General features: G+C 39.9%; 1 protein-coding gene across 2 annotated transcripts in view; it reads left to right on the plus strand.

The window, feature by feature from the left end:
• Nucleotides 1-1,389: 1,389 nt before the first annotated feature.
• The window catches only part of il34 (interleukin 34), a 46,699-nt gene continuing 22,858 nt past the window's right edge, over nucleotides 1,390-25,230 (plus strand). Inside the window, exons 1-2 of one of the 2 annotated variants that reach the window (XM_049574729.1) lie at nucleotides 1,390-1,527; nucleotides 12,407-12,691. In XM_049574729.1, coding sequence (XP_049430686.1) covers nucleotides 12,523-12,691 — 169 coding nt within the window. In that variant the 5' untranslated portion in view covers nucleotides 1,390-1,527; nucleotides 12,407-12,522. Of the gene's footprint in view, nucleotides 1,657-12,406; nucleotides 12,692-25,230 lie in introns of both variants that reach the window. The other variant, XM_049574728.1, reaches the window with a different exon arrangement.

Below are 25,230 nucleotides of genomic sequence, written 5' to 3' on the forward strand. Positions count from 1 at the left end.
GCTGTGGCGACAGCCGACTTGACGCACCAAAACAAACAACAAACAGACAATATGAACAGCATATCTAAGATGCCACTCTGTATGGTTTTAATGTTCGTTGAATCATGATTTGATTTGAAAATAAGGTTAGATTATAAGGATTTTTTGTAGTTACTTCCTATAGTCCAGGAAATCTTCGGCACAAGATTACGCACGAAAATGTAAATGTGACTTTTTGATATAGTTGTCTAAAATCTCTGAAACGCGCCATGGGTCCTCAGTCCTCCTTTGCCTCACTCCGAGGCTTTTTATGTGTTAGCCTATACAAGGCACAGGTGGATCATAACTTTGTCTTGGCCATGAGCGTGTGCGGCTTTTTTTTTTTTTTAGATATTCTTACCTGAAATATATATATGTATATATTTGGAAGAACGCCCTTATGATAAAAAGACTTGATTTAAAAGAAGAAATTCCGCAGATTTATTTAACAAACAAGTGAAAAACTTATTTTCTTTTATTTCTACCAGTCTAATCATTGTCTCACCTCAATATGATGTATAAAATGTTAATGTATATTCTCTATAATATGAAAACAGCAGGGTTATTGTGAATGGACGCGCACAGAAACAGCTGGAAAGCTGAATAAAAACATGTGTGCTGCAGACCAGAGCACTATCAGCAGGAGTCCAAGTATCATCTATTATGAGAGCCAGCAGCACCACAGTGAAGCTGCGTTTACTGTCAAGCCGGATGGAATACAGTGGCCTACCGACAGTTCTGGTTAAAACCCAAATTTCAAAGTAAAATCCGGATGAACTGACACCTCTGTGTTCTGTTAGTGATGCAACATGCCGAGAAATGCAGATGTGTACTGCGTTAAACCACATGTTGTTTCCCGCAGTGTGTGATGACACGTCTGTCAAGCAAGTAGAAACAAAACTGTGTGAAACCCTAATGATAATAGGCAACAGGCAGATTGGGCAATGCCCAAATTCACTGCCAAAGGGTTTAAGGCTGTGTAAATAAAGACACTGCAGGTTAAGGTTGGTTTAATAAAAGGCGACAAAGACACGAGCTTGGAACCCATCAGCCAGTCTCTCAAACGCCCCCACTTTGGATGACTAATCAGATTTCTCCGATCCTGAAACCTGACTAGAGGCAAATATGGTTTTACATTTAATTACAAAAATAAGTTTGTTATTTTTAAAAGACGTGTTTGCAAGACTTCCTTGTGGTCAAGGGGAGGATCTTTTGCGTAATACAGTTGTCAATTGGTGTATTTGAACCAAAAAAGGCAAGATGTGTGTGTCAGAGAGAGAGAGAGAGAGAGAGAGGAGGAGGAGGAGGAGGAGGAGGACTGTGAGACACGCAAGGGAGGCTCCGAGCTGCTCTTATTTTGAAAGCAGGCTGCATTTGTGTGCGTGTCTGCGACTCGGTGTTGACTGGAAGGAACTGCAGGCCAGCCTGTTGCGCACTTGGCGGCACACACAGACAGAGCGCACCACAGCTGCGTGGATGAACGGAGCCACTAAAGGACTTCTCTTATAGGTGATTTTACTTGGATGCCTATCGGGTCTGCTTTTCTCTTGGTTTAACAAGGGCTTATTACAACGTGCAACCTCTTAGTGGATACAGCCTTTACGCATCCCGGGAGCCGGGGCAGACGGGACTCTCGAGGTGCGTGTGTACCCATGTGTGTGTGATTTTAATTTGTCAAACTTTCCTCACGGTCACACAGGTGTGCTGCTGCTGTGTGCTGTGTGTGTGTGTGTGTGTGTGTGTGTGTGTGTGTGTGTGTGTGTGTGTGTGTGACGCACGAGAGAGTGTGTGCAGCCTGTAGTCTTTGGTTGTCCAGCAGTACTTTCACTTTCGTCAGGTGCGTCAGCTATTTATTGCCCAGGCTGCGCTTAGCCTCTGGCTGAAGACATTGACAGTATGTGCCGACGAGGCTTGCAAGGCAAATGGACTCTCAGCCTGGGTTAAATAATGCAAGCAGACGCGATTTCACACTCTCTGCAGCAACTGTCATGAATCGAGCACGAGAAGGTGAGACCTTACCACCTAGGGGTTTTGGCTCCTCACAGTACAGCTAGACTGTATAAACATCCGTATCCAAGAATTGCAACACCAGAGCAGGCGCAGGAGTGAGAGAGTCCAAGTTTCACAATTGAGAAGTAGTCAGGCTGCTGGTTGAATTAAGAGACAAGACTGTTTGCGCAGCACATTAAAAAAAAAAACATTACTCTGAGGGTAAATTAAATAGCTTCCCATCAGAATAAATAATTATCTCTGTTAGACATGGTGAGAGCAGTTCATGCAGCCACAGACAGTTCACGCTCTCCATTATGCTCATTTGACCTGAGCTTCAGATTTTTTATGTGGTTGAAAGAGCATTTTTGGCCAGGAAATGCAAATACAGCAGGCCTTTCCTCTGGCCTCTGCTGCAGAGTCTGCAGGGCAGCGCCTCTGTTACTGTAAAATTAGACGTCCTGCCCATAGGCTTCCCTGATATGGACTGCAGCCTATAGGCGAACTTCTTTTACAGGCTAGGCAACAGAGGGCAAGAGGAAAAGGAGGAAAACTGCGGTGAGTCAGCCCAGAGCAATGTGTGTGCGTGTGTGTGTGTGTGTGTGTGTGTGTGTGTGTGTGTGTTCTGTCCTTGTAAGGACCAGCGTGAGGTTTGGACCTGATAACTCTCTGTTTTTGTGCAGACACTTTGACCCAGTCTGCCCTCAGTTTGAGGGATAGGACTGCTTGGTTTTAGTGTCAGGTTTAAAGTTAGGATATGGTTTAGATATGCAATGCTGATGGATAAGGTGAAGGTTACAGTGGATGGATATGAAAGACCTGTAGACTGGCAGGGCTGTCAGAAGTACAGGAATACTATAGTAAATACCAGTCTATATATGCTATATTTCAATATACGTGTGTATTCTGTAGGACTATGGGCATACAGTATGTCCTTGGAGAGGGAGGATTTAACAGACCCTGTAATTTTCTGAGTGCACACTGAAAGCAGCTTAGAGATGCAGCTGTTATGCATCATTGCTTGTGTGGGTGCAGAAGGTTAAGCATGTCAGCTGCCATGTTGTGACATTCGGGTTTTATGTCTGGTCAGGTGAGCATATGGGGTCGTCTGTGGTTCGATACCTGGCCTGTGCAGTCTACATGTTGACGTGTCCTTGCAAGATAACAGTGCATGTGAATGTTTAACTGATGAACTGATGATGTATGGTAGCCTTGGTCACCAGTGTATGAATGGGTGAATGGTAGCTGTAGTGAACAGCACTTTGAGCGGATGCTATGACTGGAAAAGTACATTTACCAGCCTGTGTCCTACTGATTAAGTTTTGTAGTTCAGGTTTTTGAGCATTGTGGGCAAAGTCAAGATCGAGACTGCACATGAGTCATGGGAGTCTTTGAATGGGCTACCAACAGGTCACTCCTCCCAAATTATTATTATTATTTATCTCTACCTAATATAACTTCCCTGCCATTTCCTCTGCTGTCCCCAAAATGACATGTAAATGTATGGAGCGCTTCAAGTTTGAATACTTTTTGCAATATAGTGTTTCAGTCCAAGCATGTTTGACAGCTAGTGCCACCCGCCCCACAAAACTTCTCACAGTGCAACTACTCACAAGACAGTCATCATGTATACATTTACATTAATAAAAATAAAATAATAATTCTAACACATTGATACAGTATGTACGTAGGCTATGTAAGCTCATTACGATGTTTAAAAAATGTCACTGACTAACGCTCTTTTGTTCTTTGAGAGCAAGTAGACATCCCTGTTTTCTCTGCATGTACTGCATTCATGTGGTGCGAGAATAATCTGAAAAATGAGTTCCCAATCATATTTCACAGCTTGTTTGATGTGTTTCCTTTGTGCTTTGTTATCAAGATATTGTTTAAACATTGAGAGCAATAACGTACAACACATTGCCTTTGGAGCGTCCATGTTGTTTCCCTATTACAACTTAAAACTCATGAAGACACCAAAGTCAAAAGAATGACCATCCGAGGAGCACGGCAATGGCCTTGGCTGGCGGAGGTCTTGGCTTGAGTCTGATTCAGTCAGTCCTGTCTAGTTCTATGGATTCATGAACACCTGGATGTTCTACAGGCTGACACACATTTTTGCCCATACAGATATTACGTTTATGATTCATTCAATGTGCACTTTCTTTAACTCTGGGTTGCAGAGTGGAGCATTTAAAAAAAAAATGGGGCACTTTAGAAGAAACTGCCTGACACGCGGCCCCTAAACCTCCATTTACCCTCTTTCAGCTACTGTTATTTATCGTTACTGTTTATCTTCTTGCACTCTTACTGGAATGAAATTATACTTAATGAAAACTAGATGTAGCCTCCTCATGAGGTGACCACACATGCTGCAATTACAACCTACACACTGTTCCATCCATTTTTGCCAGCTGTGAAACCATCAGTTGGGTTTAGTCATTTGTTGATCTTTGCAGCTTGGCTGCATGCCACAATGACCTCACCACTGGTGGCACATCTAACCAGCTGGAAAGTCACTGAGTTAGTCAGCTGGCTAAGCACTGAGGTGTGATGTCCAGCTGTGGGGAGTGAACGAGGAGGAAGGTAAAGATATGACAAGAGGAAAACAGGAATAGAGGCATGAGGGAGGGAAACGAAAAGGAATGACTCATCTTTGACACAGATTATTGTGTGGATAAATTTTAAGTGCATACTGAGTGAGACATGTTTAAACATCTTCTCATTTAACTCTGAAGAATATCAGGCATCATGCTGTGTTGCATTGAGGTTTTAACGTTCTGTCACAAAGTAGACAGTTTTCATCTGAGTGAGTGTGACATATCGGTGACATTCACCAGGGATAATACAGCTCAGCTCCTGTGTGTTTCTCACCCAAACATCAGAAGCATTCCTGAAATTTGCTAGCATTTGCTTGAGATTGGAACGTTTTACTGATGAGGTGCAGCGAGCATGCAGTGGTGGGCGTGCTGCTCTGAAAGTCTCTGACTCATGTGGGGAGTGCCTCTGCTCTACCTGAGATGTTTCTAATATTCTGCCCAACGGGGGTTCGACAAATATTAGAAACACCTTTAAATATAATGCCCTCCAGTACAGCACCACAGAGGTCACAGAGATGTGAAATAAACTTGCCTTTTATCTCAATCATCTTTCTGAGTCATCCGTGATTGGCTGTGAAGTTGCACTGAGCTTCAGTTGCATCTAAAATGACCTCATAGTTCCTCAGATTGTCTATGTGTTGACAAATATGTTGTCTATACGAGAGGAGGGTCTGTTAACCATATGTGAAGATGATGTCCACACATCGGTCTGAGTTGAAGATATGCCAGAGCAGCAGGAGTCCTCTGAACTGCAAGTAGACCTTATGCTGTAGAATCAGCTCATGGGAAGAAGTGATTTTATTAAGGATATGTGGAAGCTGCCTGTGCTCAGCTGGTAAGTGTTTTCTGTGGGTTTCTTGGAAATATCTGCATGGATGCTGATGTGGGCTCTACACGGATTCTCCAGTTTGATTATTCATGTGATGTCTGTGAGGCACAGTGTTCCCTCTGGTATGAAGAAGTATGAGGAAGATTTTTTTTCTATGCATGAAGGAGCAGTGGGCGCCACGGTGGTGTAATGGTTGCCACTGTCGCCTCACAGCAAGAGGGTTCCGGGCTTAAACCCGCTGGCCAGCTGGGGCCCTTCTGTGTGGAGTTTGCATGTTCTCCCTGTGTCTGTGTGGGTTTTCCCCAGGATCTCCAGCTTCCTCCCACAGTCCAAAGTCATGCAGGTGAACTGGTGAAAAGCAGTAAGTTCCCCATAGGTGTGAATGTGAGCAACAGTGTTGTCTGTCTCTATGTGTCAGTCCTGTGATAGTCCGTTGGCTGTCCATCGTGTACCCCGCCTCACAGCTGGGATAGGCTCTAGCCCCCCATGACCCCTAACAGGAGAAGTGGTTACGGAAAACGAATGAATGAATGAATGAAGGAACAGTTTGTGTATTTAAGTCGGGTTCATATTTTGAAATTAAAATTCAGCAACCTACATTAAGACTGTGTTTGAGTGCTTGACTCAGGGAATGTTTCACGAGTGTTAGCTGAATAGGAAACACGGCATTAGACTGTAAACACAGGACCATTTCTGGGGGCCGACTATCACCCCAGTCAATAGCAAAAGTACTTAAAAAAGTCTTAATTAGTTTATATTATCCCCCAAAACCAGATCTCAAATACAGTTACTGGCTCTATAGTCTGAGTGGGCAGAAGTTCGCTGCATAGATCAGCCTCTCATTGGGCAGAACGAGCCACCCGCTGAAGTCCCGCCCTACCACCTCCGGTTGTGTAGCAGTTTTCAACCGTTTTCAACATGTCCTTTACTAACTTTTTTTGTAGCCATTCTTCTGCAATGGTTCGCGTCCTGTAGGTGATATTTTTGTGGGCGTGTTACACCAAAACCTGTTTCTATTTCTGCAAGTGCACCGTTGCTGTGGCACCGCCCAGAACGATTGTGATTGGTTGAAAGAAATAAAAAAAGCTGGGGCGTTTTTTTCTCCAATCTTAAACTGAGAGTCGACCCAGCCAGACCTTTCTTTTCTTGAGAAAGGGCTGGTGAGCGAGACTACTGGCTCTATGCCTTAGAGAAACAGTCACCCCAAAATCAAAAATACATTTTTTCCCTCTAATTACTAACCAATCCCAAAGTTGAGCCTTTCTGGTATCAGTGTTTTAAGATGATCTAGAAATGCTGAGATTGTGCTGTAAAGATGTACAGTAGATATCAGCCGAAGACACGTAATTATACACAGATAATATATGACAGGCTCACTGAAGTAAAGGAGCACCTCACAAGGAAGTGAGTACAGATCTTGCACACAGTGAGAAGTTTGCTTTTTTCCCACCAACAGTCAGATGATTTTTTTTCCATGGTCCGTCTGTGGTTCCTCCTTGTGGACTGAAGGAAGAACTGAAGAAGTACAAGTTGGCACCAGATAGTGAAATCAGAGTTATCCACAGCCACCCTTTGGTGAAATAACAAGCCACAATTAACAGCAGTTAAAAAAAAAGCAAAAAAAACCCCTCACAACTAATATTGAGAGTGCAGTATTTTTGCAGTTGTTAAAGCAATAACTGCATTTGTTACTAGCAGAAAATCAGTAGTAGCACACGTCACAGGACCATCAGCTCTGTCAGTACGATCACTTTGGCCTCGGATAGAACATAAAGACAGAGCAACATCACAGCATCACAGGATCCAGCCTAAAGCTTACAATAACTTTTAGAATGAGAGGTGTGTATTGTGTTGACTCTTCCAGCCTCAGCCTCAACCAGACTCTAGTGCTATATCAACAGGTTTAAGGATTGACCATGCATCTCTCCAGCTCAGCAAAGACTTTCAGAAAATCCTCAAAAGAAAATGTTCGTTTCCATTCACTACTGTTATGTGAATATCAGGAGATGGTTCATTGAGATAAGCAGTAGGTGGCACTAATTCTCCCGTCAGGTGCCATCCAGAGGTTCTCGAAGTTTTGATGAATGAGTGCCAATTTAGAGAGCCAGCCATAATTTCCATACTTTTACATTAAAGTGCTGAGCCAGCCTCTAAAATTGCTGACAAAGCTACAGTAGCAACGCTGGCATTAATGACAGAAGTAATTCCCACGACACTTGTGAGATGACATCAGTTGCCATGCAATAAGTCTCTGGGGGTAACAGCTAATATATCGTGGGTTCCACTGTAGAAAGTTGACATACCCAGGCCAAGACTTCCTCTTTCGTGTGCCACTCATTTCGGCTAATCTCTATCTGCATATGAATGCGGATTGCATTGCTGATGACTGCATTGTATTCTGACTCTTTTGCTCTCCCTACCACTCAATCTCAAATGTGATTGGCCAATACTGCTCAGACTATAAATGGAAAGCAGAATGCTTTGGATATTGAAATCTTATACTGATATAGAGATTATTAGTTGCACAGGGCTGACACATAGAGACAGACAACCATTCACGCTCCCATTCAATTTAGGGTCACCAATTAACCTAATGGATGTTGGGAGGGAAACCAGAGAACCTGGAGAAAACCAACACTGACACGGGGAGAACATGCAAACTACGCACAGAAATCTATGGTAGAAATGCACCATTAGAATATTGTATTTTGTTATGTATTCTTCATTGGGTTATGAAGGTCAGTATTGCTCAGAGTTACTGTTCCTAAACCTAGACCTGACACCTGCTTTATTGTTTACGATATTGGACACATAACCACAAATGTGAGGTTTTAAACACAATATTAATTCAGACATTAGTCTAATATGAACTAACATTAATGTAAGATCAATAAGCTAACGTTAGCTGGAAAATTTATTATGGACATGTTTTGCTTTCCCCAACATTTGTACAATTGTTTTTTTTTTAAAGAAAAATTAGTTTATAGTTTGCTATAAGTTAAGTTCTTGGTAGCTCAACATTCCCTTTGGTCTCTCTCTCTTTTTTCATTTTTCTTCATTGCTTGTTCACCTGCCTGCATTCTGGACACCTAGAGGTCTATTCCTTCTTACACCTGAAAAAAAAAAAACAATGGATCCCTCATCGTTTCGAAATAAATTATAAAGTGGATTCTCTTCTTAGTTAATCTATATAATTTATGTTGCTATAGCTGAGATTTCTTTCTCTTAAATGACCTTTTGACTTACAGCAAGCCATGCCATTTGCTGAGTGGCCAGGAAAATTTTGTTGAACAAACAGACTGTTAGTTGTTAGTGTGTTATAAGCATGACCAGACATGTTGATGAGTTTCACATGTTGCACCCTGATAGGTGCATTTAAGCAAATAATTAAGCAAAACTGGCAAACATTATCTTGTTCAAATGTGGGCATTTGCTGCTTTTCTCTGTTATGTGTCACTGTAAATAAAATGTCTCTTGAGTTTTTGACAAAACAACCAATTTAAAGAGGAGCTTGGAAATTGTAATGGACATACTTCATATTACTGTCATTCTGGTGGCCGTGCTACTTGGCACAGTGGTGCTTCGAGCAAAATGCTACACATCAGCATGCTGACATGCCTACAATAACAATGCAACATGCTGCTGTAAAATGTTACCATCTTGATCTATTCAATAATTCAATAACAACCAAAAATGTCAACCTGCTTGTGGTGCTTGAGTAAAAGTTAAGCCATCACCAGAGTCATTCTTCATTTGGGGACCATGAATATCTTCATGAAATTTCATGGCAGTCTGTCCAATTGTTGTTAAGTCATTTCAGTCTGGACAAAAATTGCCATCCTCAGCAACCCGATCGCTAGGTAAAATATTGACGTTTTATGTTTCTACAAACCATTGATATGTTGTATTTGTAGGTTTATATGTTGTGGAAATGTTGAAATTTTCCATTTCTATGTTTTAACAATGTGAATATGTGGTTAGAAAATCACCCACATTTGGTGTGGGTGGCCAAAAAGCCACTGTAAATGCGTATGGCTTATAACCAGTTTTGGTGTTTGTTGGTCTTGAACAGTGGTCTGCAGCTTCAAAGGCGTATGGCTGAGGTGTAACGCCATCCACCATTCCCTCCACCTCTACATGACAAAGTCAGCTCATATACTGTGTAACTTCATAAAAGTTATGATATATATGAAACATACATATGTGATGTATTTTCGACTAGGCTTTCCTGAGAGCCATGCTGCTAGTATAGCTAAAAACAATAGATACATAGATACACAGATAATAATGGTTCGTGGCAGCCCTAATCCTCCTACTTAGCTGACCATCTGATGTAAAATACAGATATCATGTCTTTAACAGATTGCAAAGCTTCTGTAATTCTATCCACCTTATTTTTCACGGAAACACGGAGGCAAAACAGAACGCAGCCAGCTTCCATTTTTTTGTGCGACACTTCCTATCCAGCACTCTTGACCACTGTGTAAATGGGAATATATATCAGTCACATTTTTCACATCACTATATCTTGTTATCAGACTAATCTGATGTTTGTAAAGTGTATAAACACAATGACTGAACAAACATTACTATTTCTGTGTGCACGTTTTGTAATCAATAACATGGTTATCGTAGATTAGCTGGGCTAACTGTTAGCTGTTAGCCGTTAGCGGTGTCTGTAATAACTCAAGAACTCAATAAACGGTCCGTGAAAATTTTTTTTTTCCCAGCGGATGTCTTAGTTACAACATGATTGAGCTAACTGGAGTAGTTTCATGTCGTATCCGACAATGGGAGGCTTTTAACAGATGACGTCCTGATGTTAGCATTGCTGCTAGTGTTAACGTTAGCTGTCCCTGTCAGCTGCAGCCACTGATGCTTTCTAGACATTGTGATTTCCCAAAACTGAATAAATACCACACATAGCAACACAAAACTGCTTTGCTAACTCAATCATGTTGTAATGGCTGGATGGTTGATGCGTACATGCTGATTCCGGTGCTATCAGAGCCGATCCATGCATCACTATGGCTTAATAATCAACTCAGTCAATAAAAACAACCCGTCCTGTGTTAGGAGTGCATGTCGCTGGCAGAAAGAAAGAAAAGAAAAAAACGATAGAAAAGCAGCGTGCACCTCACATATTTATTTCTCACAGTTGCGCACGTTTGGCTGGCATGCAGAAACACCATCTGTGTGTCTGTGTGTCGAGGGTGCGAGCCACAGCTTCAGCTGCTCAGGTAGAGAGGCTGTGTAGCCTGGTGTGTTTTTTCGCTGATTCGGTTCTGCAGGTTCTCTGCTGGTACACTAGAGATGGGGATCAAGCAGTTTGTCTCACTCAGGATAGATTATGCTTTTTTAGTTCATAGTTTTGATTGACGTGCGATTTATTCGTGTTTAGAGGGAAATATTTTTACCGGCAATTACCGGATAACAGAAACGTGGGCACAGTTATCTATATAAAATACACAGACTAACTAACTAACTAACTAACTAACTGACTGACTGACTAACATAAACAATTGAAAATTGAAAAAAAAATTAGCTTGCACCATTAGCTCCGGTAAGGGAAACCGGCTGACCAGAAGTCACACACAAAAACATGGAAGTTGATCACTATTTACTTCCGTGTTTGAAAATAAGGTGGATAAACTATCCAGTGTGCCTTTTACATTTCACATAAGATTTGTCCCTTTTTAAAAGCTCATTTAGGAGATGAATAAATCTTCTGAACACCTGTATTTTGATATTTTAACCAGCTGTGCCTGGCTGCAGCATTTTGTTGGTCCCTTGAAAAACTTTGAGTACCTCTGGGCTGAATTGTATCATGTATCCCTGTTTTCTCAAAATGGTGATCTCACTGGTGAGATGCACGATATGCCCATATTTCATCAGAATGAGTGAACGATCAGCCAAACAGCCTTACTGTAAAAGTCCTTTGAACTCAAGAGAAGAGACAAACATTCAAATTCACATTCTTCCCATCAGATCTGATAAGACGCAATAAGATATGATAGCTAACAGATTCCTGAAAACAGTATCGTTAGTTAATATGAAATGACAGGATAGGTCATGGGTGTTGCAGTTGTTGGCTTGGGCTGAAGTTTATCTCTTTTTTTTATATCAAATATGAACATTAAACAGGAACAAACTCTGCTCATGTCACTCAGTGTTTTTCATTTCTCTTCATCATTACTTTGACCATTGTTCCATATATATTTCATGCTGTTACATGTATTTTGTTTTACACAATCTACCTTCTAGGCAGCCAACGTTTTCATTGCTTTCAGCGTCAAAATTGAACTTGCACGAGATAACTATTCCTCCACAATGAATACTGTGCTATCTTTATGAATCTAGTTTGAGTTTTAGCCATGCTAACGGCATAGCTCTAGGTATAACAATATTGATTGGTTAGTTGGTTCTATTTGCGTCAAAAAGGTCTCAAAAACTATCAGATGGATTGTAATGAAATTTTGTAGGCCTATCATTATTCATACCCCCCTCAAGATGAATAGTGATGACTGACTTTTGATCTCCAATTAGCTTCAGTGTTAAGTGCTGATTAGCAAAGTTAAAATAAGATCGTGAACATCAGCATGTTAGCTTTGACATCGGGAGCATGTTAGCGTCCTTATGTTAGCATATAGCATAGAACCTATGGAACAGCCTTACAGAGACATTGGCGTGGCTGCAGACTTGTGCTTTCTGCTGGCTTCAACTGTAATAATGATATGGATTCTGTTTATTGCATTTCGTGATGTGGAATGTGAATAATCAAGGACTAAAACACCATCCATAAATCTCCACGTAGAACCCAAAATTTCATGCATTTTTTGTGGAGTCTATCACAGGTCTGAGTTTATGAGCATATCAAAAATGTATAGACATGTTTATTTGAAGACTTTATAGGCTTTAACTTAACAGTGGAGTTGACAGCCAAGTTTTTTTTATCCCCCATCTGTTTCAGACTGTCAACAGCAGGGAGCAACAGAAGAACAAGGGCCATAAAAACCAGGATCTGTGTCTGCTGGCATGTTCTGGAGATGCTCAACGATGAAATGAAGACCTGAGGCTCCACATCCCATGTGTGTCCCACTGAACAGACACACTAAAGAGTTGCAAACGACAGAGTTGTGTAGGTTGTCGATCCTGTGCGTGTGCATTAACATTAAAGCACTGTGGAGCCGAGGACTTAATTGCAAGACTATGGTCCAACTGTCCAACTCAGTCTACCTGCTGGGAGGCCTTTTTGGTAAGTGAAATCTGCAGGGGTGTGTGTGTGTGTGTGTGTGTGTGTGTGTGTGTGTGTGTGTGTGTGTGTGCACTGCAATGGGCCTTGCTGCTGGTATTAGTGCTGAGCTGGTTTTTGTGTCTCAGTGTAAAAAAAAATGGAATTGTGTGTGTGTGTGTGTGTGTGTGTGCGTGTGTATGTGTGTGTGTGTGCAAATAAGAGACATCTAAATTTAATAGCTACTGAATACTTAATATTTAAATGTAAAGACCACTGAATTCAAAACAGTGAGACATTTTACTTTGAAAACCATGTATCTGAATTTATTTATTTTGAATTCACCACTTTGAAATAAAAATTTCTTGATTTGCAATGTAAAATCTGACTTTGAATGTATAGATTTTTATAATGTTCACAACTTCATATCCAAAAATTCAAGTTTCAGAATTTCAAAAAAAAAAAGAAAAATATAGATTAAACATCTACAACTAAAATTTGATTGGTCAAAATCAGATCTAAAAACTTAGGTTTCAAATGATCAAATAGAACAGCAGAACAGTTCAATAAGACAGTCCATACACAGCACAAATTCAACAACTTACTGGAGCCCCATCATTCTTCCTGGTAGTCATTATTGTTTTTCAGTTTTCGAACCACTATCTTGGCCCACATGACTGACAGACTGTGCTCTGATAGGCCATAAGTTGGTTTGAGTGCATTCAGGCTTGATTGTCTATCCTGTCCTGGGTAGCCCGGATGTTGCCTTTTAAAGTTTTTGGAATTGTAATTTTTGGATCTAAATTTGAGCACTCAAACGGTTTTATTTGAAAAATTTCAACGTGAAATTTTAGATCTGAATTTGATCAATCAAATAATTTCCCTGAACCTTTTTTTTTATAATGAAACTCAAATTTTTGGGTCTAAATTCATGAACATTCATTATATTCAAAAATAGGCTTTCAAAACTGCAATTCAAGAAATTTCACATTTCAATTCCAAAAGCCCAGTTCAGACCAATGATTTGTGATGGGATGAAACCTTTACAGAACGTTGTAGAGAAGAGCTGCAACGGTGACAACTGGCTGTCTGAGCTTGACTCAAGCCGGTCGATGGTGTCACTTGCAACTCAGCTGGTCAAATCACCGGCCGCTGGTTTTAGACTGTATGCAAAATGTTTCAAAATGACCACAAACGCCGTGTTCGCTTGCTGTAGCAGGTGCTAAATCCCTGCTGAGCCCTCTGTTTCTGTCCCCATGGTGTGTTGGCATCAGACGGTGGGTCACTGCTTCTCGCTGTGTGTGCTTATGCCCCCCCCACACACACTAACACACACACACATTATCATTGACTGATTAATTGGCGCTGGTTATATATATTACTGTGGCGTCTTGTCACTGTTTCATCACTACAAATGCAACTGCAGCCAGTATCTTACCATCACTATCCTCATTCATATAAAGGAGCTACAAATTATATTCAGCCAAGAATGAGCCTAAGAAACTGGAAATCAGAACTGGAGTACAGAGAGTTGTTGCACAGAATTGATATACTGTCTTGTTTTGTTGCATTGGTGCAGGTTTTCAGAATGTTGCATTGCAAGTAGTTGCCTGTTTCAAGTCGTCTCATGACAAATTTTAGGTCTGAACTTGGCCGAAGAGGTAAATTCAGAAAAAACAAATTCAAATACATGGTTTTCAAAGTGAAATATTTCAAAGCTATTGATTAAGTGGTGTTTAAATTTCAATGTTAAGTATTCAGTAGCTGTTAAAATGTAAGTACTTTTGTCTCTTATCTGTTTCCATACACAACATAATCCTCAGGTTCAGTTGAGGCTAACATGATGCTCGTTCTTTGATTGACTGTGTTTGTTGCTGAGCCTGAGAGAGAAAGCAACACAACAAGGCAATACTAAACACCGTAACTTTGGAGGACACCCTGCCTCATATTAACTTTTGCTTTACTTTAGAATTACAGCAACAATTAACCCTTTCAGTGTACATATGAGAGGACTTGAAAAAATGTGAACCTATCCTTTAATTCTGATAATGCCAGTACTGCAAGTACATCAGTGGTATTCACAACTTCTATGGAATATGAGGTCTTTTTCAGCAGGAGAATGTATGCCTGCAGCCACTTGCAGTAAAAACACCAATATATTCCTCAGGCCCGGCCCCTTAACTGTCCTCCTTGCCTTGATCCAAAAAATTTATCTAAAGAGAAAAATGAGTCTCAAAGAGTTCAAATGAAAGTGAACCTCTCTGCGGAGACATTAATCACAGCATTTCATTTGGATTCACTATGAACAGTGGATGTTCAGGTGCTAACACAGGTTATATAGAAGAGTCTGCCCATTTGTCAGCTTTTCCAATTAGGGTTGCAACGGTAGGAGATTTTCACAGTACAATAACCGTCTCAGAAAAAAAACCAGTTTCATGGTATCACAGTATTACATAATTTATATTATTATCAGTCAGAATGAATCTTAAAGGAATGAAAATTGAAGGGTTATTTTTGGTTGAACAAATGTTTCATTTCAAGTGAAACTTGAAACTATTTTGTTAATTTAAGTATGTGTAAAAAGTCTCCCCTTTAAAAATAACTAAAATATAGGGGAGATTCTCCATCTAGTTGAATTTTTTTGATTATCGTAGATAAGCAAATGTACACAGTACGATGAACTTCATTTTTTATGTCACAGTATACTTTAAAACCAGTATATCGCTGTAACCGTAATTCCAATGCTGGTTTTAGACTGTTCAGATCCTTTGTCTTTTTGCAGCATTAATCAGAGGCCTTTGTTTGCACATAGAAAATCTGCATGGATATAGTATTTTCCTTTGCATTTTTACGTAGAAGTAATCAACAGCGGCATCATACAGCTCAGCATGCCAGCATCCCAGAAGCAAAAGAGGTGTGACATGTTACACAACAGTGTTTGCTTCTACTGCGACATATAACATATGTATCTGCAGTGCTTTATGAACAATAACGATGGCATACCATGGCAATTACAATCATTCACTGTTACATAGCTGTTATATGGCAGCTAATCTCGTCCTGTGCTCCGAGGGTAACCTAGTTGTTTTCCCAGTTTTCGGCTGCTGTTCTTCTTTGAGTTAGCTGCTGACTGCTTTTAGCTGTTAGCTTTTTTAATTGCCCCGCCATGGGTCGCACACATAACAGGTTGTCAAAACCTCACACCCACCCCCTCCATGGTGCCATCCTAAAACTTTCCCTTTTACAAATGATGTCCGCTGCTGGCTTAAAGGCGAAACAACTCTGTCACCCCATTCTATGATGGAGGAATAATGTTGTGAAATTCCTGCCTTGTACAGGCAGTGTAAAAGGGGCTAAAATCAAAAGTGACATTGTGTGGACCCCAGGAAGATTAGCGGCTGCTGTGCAGCTGCTAATGGGGATCCAAATAAAATTAACAAAAAAATAAACAAAATAAACATGGAGAAGCTTTAATTACCCTATAGTTTGCTGCAGGCCAGCACGTGAATAAGAGCCTTAATTAGTCTGACATTTAACTTCAATTCAAGAGTAAATAATGCTGGGAGGCCCGAGGAGAAGAACAAGGCTACATATGTCCCCGGTTAATCTCACTTAACACAGGGCCATATGGTGGACCATCTAAATGACAACCTTTGCCCCGGGATGACAGGGTGTAGACAGATTTACAGAGGAATTATATAGAGTAAATTATATAGAGTATATGTGGATCTGTTCTTGTCTTGAAGAAACCTCACTTGTGTCCCAAGGGTGCTTTGGTCTGAATGATGAGGAAAATCAAACAAGCCTGTAGAAACAAATCCACAGACAAGACCCCCAACCCATCATCTCAGAACCACCTTGGGTGCCATAACTTTAGTAGCTGGAGAGTTTAGGCAAAAACAGTTGAGGCCATATATTTAGACACACAAAGACATTCAAACTCGTTTTTTCACAACTCCACATATTTCATGTTTCCATGCATTGCTGTTGTTAAATCAGTAGGGTATCTACATTATTTCCACAAGAGATCATTTTCAAAAATAAAAAATGAAAATAATAGCCTAGATGAGTCAGATTGAGGATGTCATGAAAACCAAGACTGCATCAAGAACAGTGTCATTGGGAGGATCAGGAAAAGAAATGGTTGGTGGAAGAATGACTATTTCTATTGGAAATTATATTCATAAAAACATGTGGCCTAACACCTGCAGCCAAGGGCAACATCTAAAGTGTTTTTCTGCCACATCAAAAAAAGAAAAAGAGATCACTATCATTTACAACATATAAAGTGGCCTACCCCTTGGTCACATCATCCTGGTGCCTCGCATGACTCCTTGGGACTTGTATCCACCTTCCATGCTCCTCCAGCTGATCAATCAGAAATGGTGCTACATCCAGGGGGCAGAACATTGATGTAAAAGAGAAGTGGATACAGAGTTGGAGGCACATGAAGCCAAAAATATTAACTTCCATGTTTAAAGTACTGAATCTTCCATTTCTGCTTCTGCATCGAAGAACCCATAGGGCAGCCACACTATAGAGGCTTTTGCCAGCCAAGCGGCTAACTTGCTAGTCTAGTGCTCCCCTAACTTGAATGGAGATCAAATAATTTATTAGTGCAGCTCTTTTAGTCTCAAAATGTTATCGGACTGAATGGATCAAATCCTGAAGTCTAGGGGAAAAAGTCTCAATCACATCATATGATGGACCTGGAAGATGTAATTCCAGGGTTAGGCCACTATGTCAGATTGATTTCAAAGCCCAGTGCTGTTCCTTCTCCTCTTTCTTCCTTCTGTAAGGAATCAGAATCAAATACAGAATCAGGTTAATTAGTCACTTCTATAATGCAAGACATATTTAGACTTAAAAACAAAACCCCTGTAAAAAGTGCTTAAGTGTCTATGTGTGCAGTGTACTGTGGAAAAACAGGCAGTGCAGAATTTAAGTGCTGGCGCTCTTTAAATGTATCATCTGTGTGTCACAATGTATCATCCTGTGGTGTTGGAGGGAGGGATGGGATCAGCACTCGGACAGTGTTCAGAATTCTGATAGCTTTGGGAAAAAACTGCACAGTCTGTCGTGCATAGATGCTCTGGAACCTTCTTCCATGTGGCAGGAGTGTGAAGAGGTGGTGGGAGGGAAGGGGTCAGTCATTATGCTGTTAGCCTTCCTGACACACTGGTGTGTGTAGATGTCAGCCATGGAAAGGTGATCTTCTCAGCTGCTCTCACTATTTGCCCTATGCCTTTTAAAATTCTTCTGTATGTAAAATATCATCCACCATACACCAATAACAGCTGAATGTCACCATGTCTCGTGGATGAAGTACAATTTACTCAAATCATGAGCTATGTTCCTCAATTTATCTGCTCTCCACACGCCGTTTCCTCATTCAAATAGGAGTTTCATGTTATAACAACACATGTTTTATTGCATTATAATTGAAATGTGTCATATAACAAGATATACAGTATGTTGTTTTAACAAGAAACGATTCATGTCATATCATGAAAATATGTTGTTAAAGCGTGAAACATTTCAAATTGTAATGCCAATAATTAAATACTGATCAGTTTTTCTTTTTCTTTTTCCTTTTCAATGTGGCAATTATGTATGTTTAATATGACTCATGAGGTGAGTGGAAAATGCTTAAAACAAAGTTTTTCAGCACAAAGAATTAGATTTGTTACATTAACGTGTTTAAATTAGTTGACAACTTATTTTAAGAAGTTGGTCAAAATCAGAAACATTTTTAGCTAGGATGAAATTCAAATAAAGAAGTTGGAATATCTTTTATAAAATAATTTCACCACAACTTTTGGATACATTTTAAGTTGGCTCAACTTAAATAAGCTTTTCCAGGTCAAAGCAATTCATGTTGGTTGAACAAAATTAATTTATTTTTTCAGATTATAAAAGAATAGGATTGACTCTATAATGCCAGATTTGGAACTACCTAATGAGATGTATGCAAATTGTTACCTATTTTTTAAGCTGAACTAGTGGATTCATGGGGTTTGTGGATAGTGCTTAAAATACAGAATTCTTTCAGCATTAAAAAAATTATGTTTGTTTTATTCATATGTTTTAGTCAGCTGACAGCTTATTTCAAGAGGTTGGTCAAAATCAAAACTATTTTTGACATTCTTGAGTAGGATGGAATTAAAGTAAATAAGTTAGAATATCAAATAATCAAATCAAATAATTTGACCATTAAATATCACCACAACCTTTTAATACATATTAAGTTGATTCAACTTAAAATAAGTTTTTTGGAGGTCAAAGCAAGCCGTGTTGGTTGTACTTAGCGAATGGAGTTTGTCAGACTTATAAAAGACTCATAGGATTGCCTCAATAATGCCAGAGGTGAAACTACTTCAAAAGATGCATGCAAATTGTTACCCTAACTTTTAAAGTTGAACCAGTTTTTAGAGTGCTACCTGTCTGGCTTTAAAACCATGATGACAAACTAAAATGCACAGAAGCAGCAAGCAGGGATTAACTGGGACTGAACTCAGGATTCTCAAATCGTCCAGGTGACAGTCCTACCTTCCCTCCTTTTCCCTAAAGGACAGTCTAAATCAACTACCATAAAACACATTTTAGTGCTGTACATAAAACATTTATTGTAAGATGTGTTTTTCAAAGACATGTTGTTTTCAATTGCAAAATACATATATTTATATGTATTCCAGGCCAAATACATGTAAAATTTTAAAAACCCTGGCACTGAGTACTGTATACACTTTGGGCTGCACCATAATACATCCTCTGTTCAGTTCTTCAAACATGCACATTAAAGGGCCAAAAAATATTTCCAAATTTCAGTGTATAACAGCCAGTGGAAAAAATGCATGCAGACAAATTACACTTCGATACCTTTACTGGTGATGGATTTCTAACGTCAATACAACGGTCAGTTTACAAGAAACACAGTCGAACATCTGTTATATATTTGTGTCAGATGTCCCTGTAGCCATAGCAGAGAACACAGTCCTGTTCAAAGAGAATATTACCATACGCCCAGATCCTTTTGTTGAACTGTTGAATTGAGCAGACATAAAATGTGACATGCTGTTAAATGTGGCAGATTTGTTTAGTTTGTTTAATTTGATATATCAGACGTCACAGTAGTATTAGAATTGTAACATACATCTATACACAAGGACTAGATGGGTTTAGCCTTTGTAGCAAAAAAAAAATACAACACCTGTCCACAGGATAATCTCTAGTTAATATCCTTGCAAATGGATTTTATACCTTACCACAATGAGTTGGCTGTGTGGATGATCAGAGGACTTTTTAAACATGTCTGTGCATGACCATGTTCAGCCAGGCTTCCTTAAAGTTGTGTGAGAATATATTAACAATACCAGAGGAAGTTGTTCATACAGTATATTAAACTCTCAGTGAGGCATGGTCTTCATTACAGACAACGAAGACAGATGGGTTGCAGCAGATAACTGACAGCTCTTCCTCATACAAGCACACATGTCATCAACTGTGTGTGAAGGAATGCTTTGTGGTGCTAATATACAGTCAAACTGTCAGGAGAGCCAAGAAGTTGTGGCATTTTCCCCCTGGGCAATTCAAATGTATACTCTTGGATATAATATGTTTTTAATTTAGGTTGTGGTCCATCTGCATTTAATGTACATGAACACAAAATGAACAACCATAACATTGAATTATTGGTTTTATTTTGCCACTTTGATAGATGCCTGTTACATTTATCAATAACATTTTAGTTCCTGGGTCTTCAACAGGGGGTCCACGACCCCTAAGGGGTCCTCGGAGTTACTGCAGGGGGTCTGTCAAATTATTGTTTGACAATTTAAGTTTTAATTTATTTTTTTTCCTCCAACAATTAAAATATGTATGAAAATAACAAGATTATTAACATGAATCGAACATGTTATTAGCAAGGATAAGTCAGCCCATTCTTTAAAAAAACCTATTTAATTTACAGTACACAACATTGATGACAGGTGTGCAATTCCGTGAGCTAGCTAGCGCTAAGTCATTGTGTTAGCTAACATTTACGCACCATTTAAACATATTGACCAGTTAGCCTGAGCCACGATGGATTAGTTTAACTTTTCGAGCAAGAGCCTCTGATACACTATCAACTCAGTAACCACTGATGAAAGTGCAGTGGGTGGCTAATGCTTCTAGCCATGATAAACCTGCTGCTGACTTACAAGCTACAGCCAAGTGCAAAGTAGACAAGACTCTTCAGAAAATAATCTAAAGTGTAGCTTAATTTTAAACCCCTGTTTAGCATATTCAGTTTATATTCATTAAAGATGGCAGTAATAGTGAAGTAGTGAAAACTGCATCTTACTCAGTATGTGTATTTTGTCACCTGTCTTTCTGGCAATACATTTCAGATGTTTTTTTTCTCTTAAATTTAGCACCTTAATCTCAAATAATATCCGAGATTGGCTAGCACTAGCCCTAACGATGATCTCTTTGCCCTAATTCTAACCACTTCCAACCTCAACCAGTAAACATGACGAGTAGGGATGGGTGTAAATGGCTAAATAGCTGCAGTGTGATGAATTTCACCTTGGTGTGAATAACCAGATGCAGTCTGTATGTGTGTGTGTGTGTGTGTGTGTGTGTATGTGTGTGTATGTGTGTCTTTGCATGTGTAAACAGCAGCGCTATTCAATTACGTATTCAATTGGGCCAGATTTTAAAACCAGTAAACGTCGGTGGGCCAGGCATTTTCAGCAGCCTGTATTCAAAAACCCCTTTTTTAGTGTTTGGTAATGACAAATTTTAAACAAATAAGAATGACTGAACCAAAAAAATAACAATGCCAACATAACAAAAAAAATTGATCATATATTTGACTCAGACACATGAAGTGCAGAAACAAAATTAAAAAAAAGCTCTCGATACTATTTATGTACTGCCAGAAAGTCAAGTGACACACAAAACGTAACATTGGGCAAAAAGAGTAATCAATAACATGCTCTGTCTCTCTCTCCACCAGCATCTCCCTCCCTTTCTCTTCCCTCTCTTTCTCCCCCCCACACACACATATCTCACCTTATGATGCTTTCCATCAAAGTCAATGAAAAGTGTTTAGAAAAAGACATAAGACTTATCTTGAGTATTTGACAGCAGCCCAGATATTTTGTAAAGCTGCTAAGCGTGGTTGGAATTCCCCTGGCTTCTGGGCCAGATGTGACCCACTGGCTATGAAATGAATAGGCCTGGTGCACGGGTTATCTCAGTGGTCAGAAACATTTATTATCAATAAAGCCAACCCCCAGGACGTCAAATGTGACACACTAAAAAAATCCACACAAAGAAAGATTTATTCATCTGCTGCAGAGCCGTGTACACAGCTCTGACCCACTGGCAATGGGAGACGAGTCTGAAGCCTATTTTTAGCAGGTTTACCGGTGTTTAAAAAAAAACACATAAACACCCTAATTTTGGTGGAAAAGGGGTATAAGAAGTACACCACCACTGTAAGTGATAGTAGAAAATGGACAGATTGATTAACGTCACTGTTGTCAGAATGTGTTAACAACAGGGTTGTTTTGTCACCCACAGATTTAGATCTTTTCAAGTTGAAGTCTTTGGCTTCACCTCAGTATTTGCCAGAAGCAAGAGGAGACTTGTGGAAGCATGATAATTTACGTAACTGCAGCCACTGGCAGGTTGTTGGAGCACAGATAGATAGCCAAGCATCAAAAATTAAACACGAGCTGCTATTATAATTTTAGTTCTTATTTTTGAAACCACTCAATATTTTAAACCAACTAGTGTAGCTCACTGAACATTTGAAGTAAACACAACACAAGCCAAAACCTGAAGCACACTGTTAATAAATGTGCTCATATACTGCATATTAAACAATACACATGTTTTTGCATTTCATTTTTTTGAACTGACACATAAACTCTTCACTGTGTCAATTTGATGTCATCAAATGTATTTACATGAACTTTACTCTGCATACCTTCATGTCATAGCAAAAAGAAAATGCCACACATTCATAATGGGGGCTGGTGTTGCTGTATGTTGTTGGAGAAAGGGCAACAGGCTGATTTACAGGGTAATAGCTCACAGTGGCTATCTGATTATGGAGTCTCCTTAACATGGCAGCACCCTCTCACCTACAACAGCCTCATTAGTGTAAACATGCTGCAGAGGGCCCAAAGGGGTCATTACTCTTTCCTTGTCAGCATACTTTCACTGATCCCATAGAAAAAACTGGTGTAAAAAGCGTTCAAAGATGTATAACCACAACAGTGCGGCACAGTATGTTTAGTATGTTCTGCACCGTGAATAACATGTTTACACTGAAGAACCGCATTTGTGGGAAAATATGTTTTTGCGAGGGAAAGTTGAGCAATTGTGGCAGCCCATACATTTGTGCCCCATTACGTTTGGTTTTTGTGGGTTTTTCTACATTTTTATATTAAAGTGCAGTCCTCAACAACAGCCACATGCAGCTTGGTAAACATTAAGTGTACTTACTGTCTGACCAGACATATTAAAGATGCAAGCTCTTTGCTGTGTGTATTTCAGTCAGGAGAGACTTAATTTTAAAAGTGATCAAATCCATTTTATTTTTGAAGTGTAGAGACTCAGACAGGTGATTAGACCCCATCGTAAAATCATTGTAATGGGAGTAGTGGTAGGCGAGACGGGTCCGTGTCATTGGTCCGACATCCCATTAGTCCGACTGTCCGCGGCTTGAGGCGGAGCAGGCTCACGGCTTATGTGTTTGTCACTTTCTTTTTCATTTTAACCCACACCATGATCTTTTCCTGACCCTAACCAAGTGGTTTTTGTGCCTAAACCTAACCAGACCTTAACTACAAGACATCATGATGATTTCGGAACGGACTTCGGAACATTGGGTTTAATATGGTCGGACCAATGGGCTGTCGGACCAATGGGCTGTCGGACCAATGGGCAGTTCCCGGCGAGACACTGGTGGTGGTGGTGGTAAAGAGAGTTGGCTGAAGTTTTGGATGGATATAGACAGACAGTGAATGAGAACAGTCTTCCTGAGTTTCATGTGTATGATGGGGTTGTTCAGTAGGAGGTGGATTTGTTTGGTGTAAATGTTTTTTTTGGGGGATGTGGGAATGCAGAAACCAGAATTAGCCATTTGGTCCTGTTACCCACTTGTTGTGGATTGTGTGAAGTTGTAGATTAAGGACCAAACTCCGTTCAAGGAAATAGTCTTCTTTGGGCACATCAGAGGAACTTAGTTTAAACTCCTGTAAGGACACAACACAGGGAACTCAGCTCCACTACCTCAGTGGTCAATCTCTTGCTGCCGGATCACCCATGTGGGGATCCGCCTCAATTGAGAAAGAGAAAATGTTGGCATTCTATGTTTCTGCAAATCAGAGATATGTTACATTTGTAAATTATTATGTTGGCGATATGTTGAAACTTTATGTTTAACAGCACTGCAGTTAACGTGGTTAAGCTTAGGCACAAAACCCACTTAGGAAAAGATCATGTTTTGGCTTAAAATATCTGCATGTCATGGCACTATCCCACCTGGAAATGCAATGAAATTTTTGTTGGTCTTGAACAGTACTCTGCAGCTTGGCAGACGTTTCACCTAGGTGTCACGCCATCCAGCATCGCCACCATCCTCAGCTGACATATCAGCTCATATAATATAATCTTTTTAGAAAAGTTGATAGGAAACATACAAATGTAACGTATTTGTGGTTTGCAGAAATGTACAATTTCCGTCAGACTTGGCCTTAAGAAGGATTGTGTCTTCAGAGGAAACTCCCAAAATGCTTGTTTGGGTACTTTCTTGGTGGTTAGGATGTGACCACAAAAAGGTCAAACAAGGAAGGAAAGCACACTTTGCCTAATAACTGGCTTAGGGTTCAGAGACGGGCAGGCATCATTGTACTCGTCTCATTGTAATTATGGAGGATATTTGCTGCAGGCTACCACTCACTGATTACATAATAATCAGTATAATATCATCAATGTTAGGTTTCCATCTGCTACACTAAGACAAACCTGTTTGGCCACTGACATCGAGTCCTAGTGTAGTCTGATCCAACTGACTGTAACACTATGAAAAGCTCACTGAATTTGCAACAATACTCACAAAAAATGTAAATAATCTTAGGTGGTACAGTACAAATGAATCCATTCAGACCCACACAGACATGTACCACCACACACATACACACAGCCTCAGGCATTTGCATGTGTACAAACACGTGCTGACATGCAGGCTGAGATACAGAAACACAGTTTATGATATACTCAAAGTCTCTCTGAATCTTCGTCAGCTAGCATTATGGACTGTACAAGCTTACATATGAAAAGACTTTAATGCTAACTAAATTAAATACTGAGATAATGGCCCAGTCATTGTATCCAGCACTAAATCAAAGGGCAGTTGTCCCAATTGTTTTTTTTCTGTGTTCTTCACATGAAATGACTTCCAGATGGTACAGAAGCCCTTTCACTCTCCCACCTTTAAAAAATCTTCTCTTCAAACTGGCAGCAGCATGTGTGAGGGATCAGTCAACTCTCTTACACACACACAC

Source organism: Epinephelus fuscoguttatus, linkage group LG4, assembly GCF_011397635.1.
Source record: "Epinephelus fuscoguttatus linkage group LG4, E.fuscoguttatus.final_Chr_v1".
Taxonomy (NCBI): Eukaryota; Metazoa; Chordata; class Actinopteri; order Perciformes; family Serranidae; genus Epinephelus; species Epinephelus fuscoguttatus.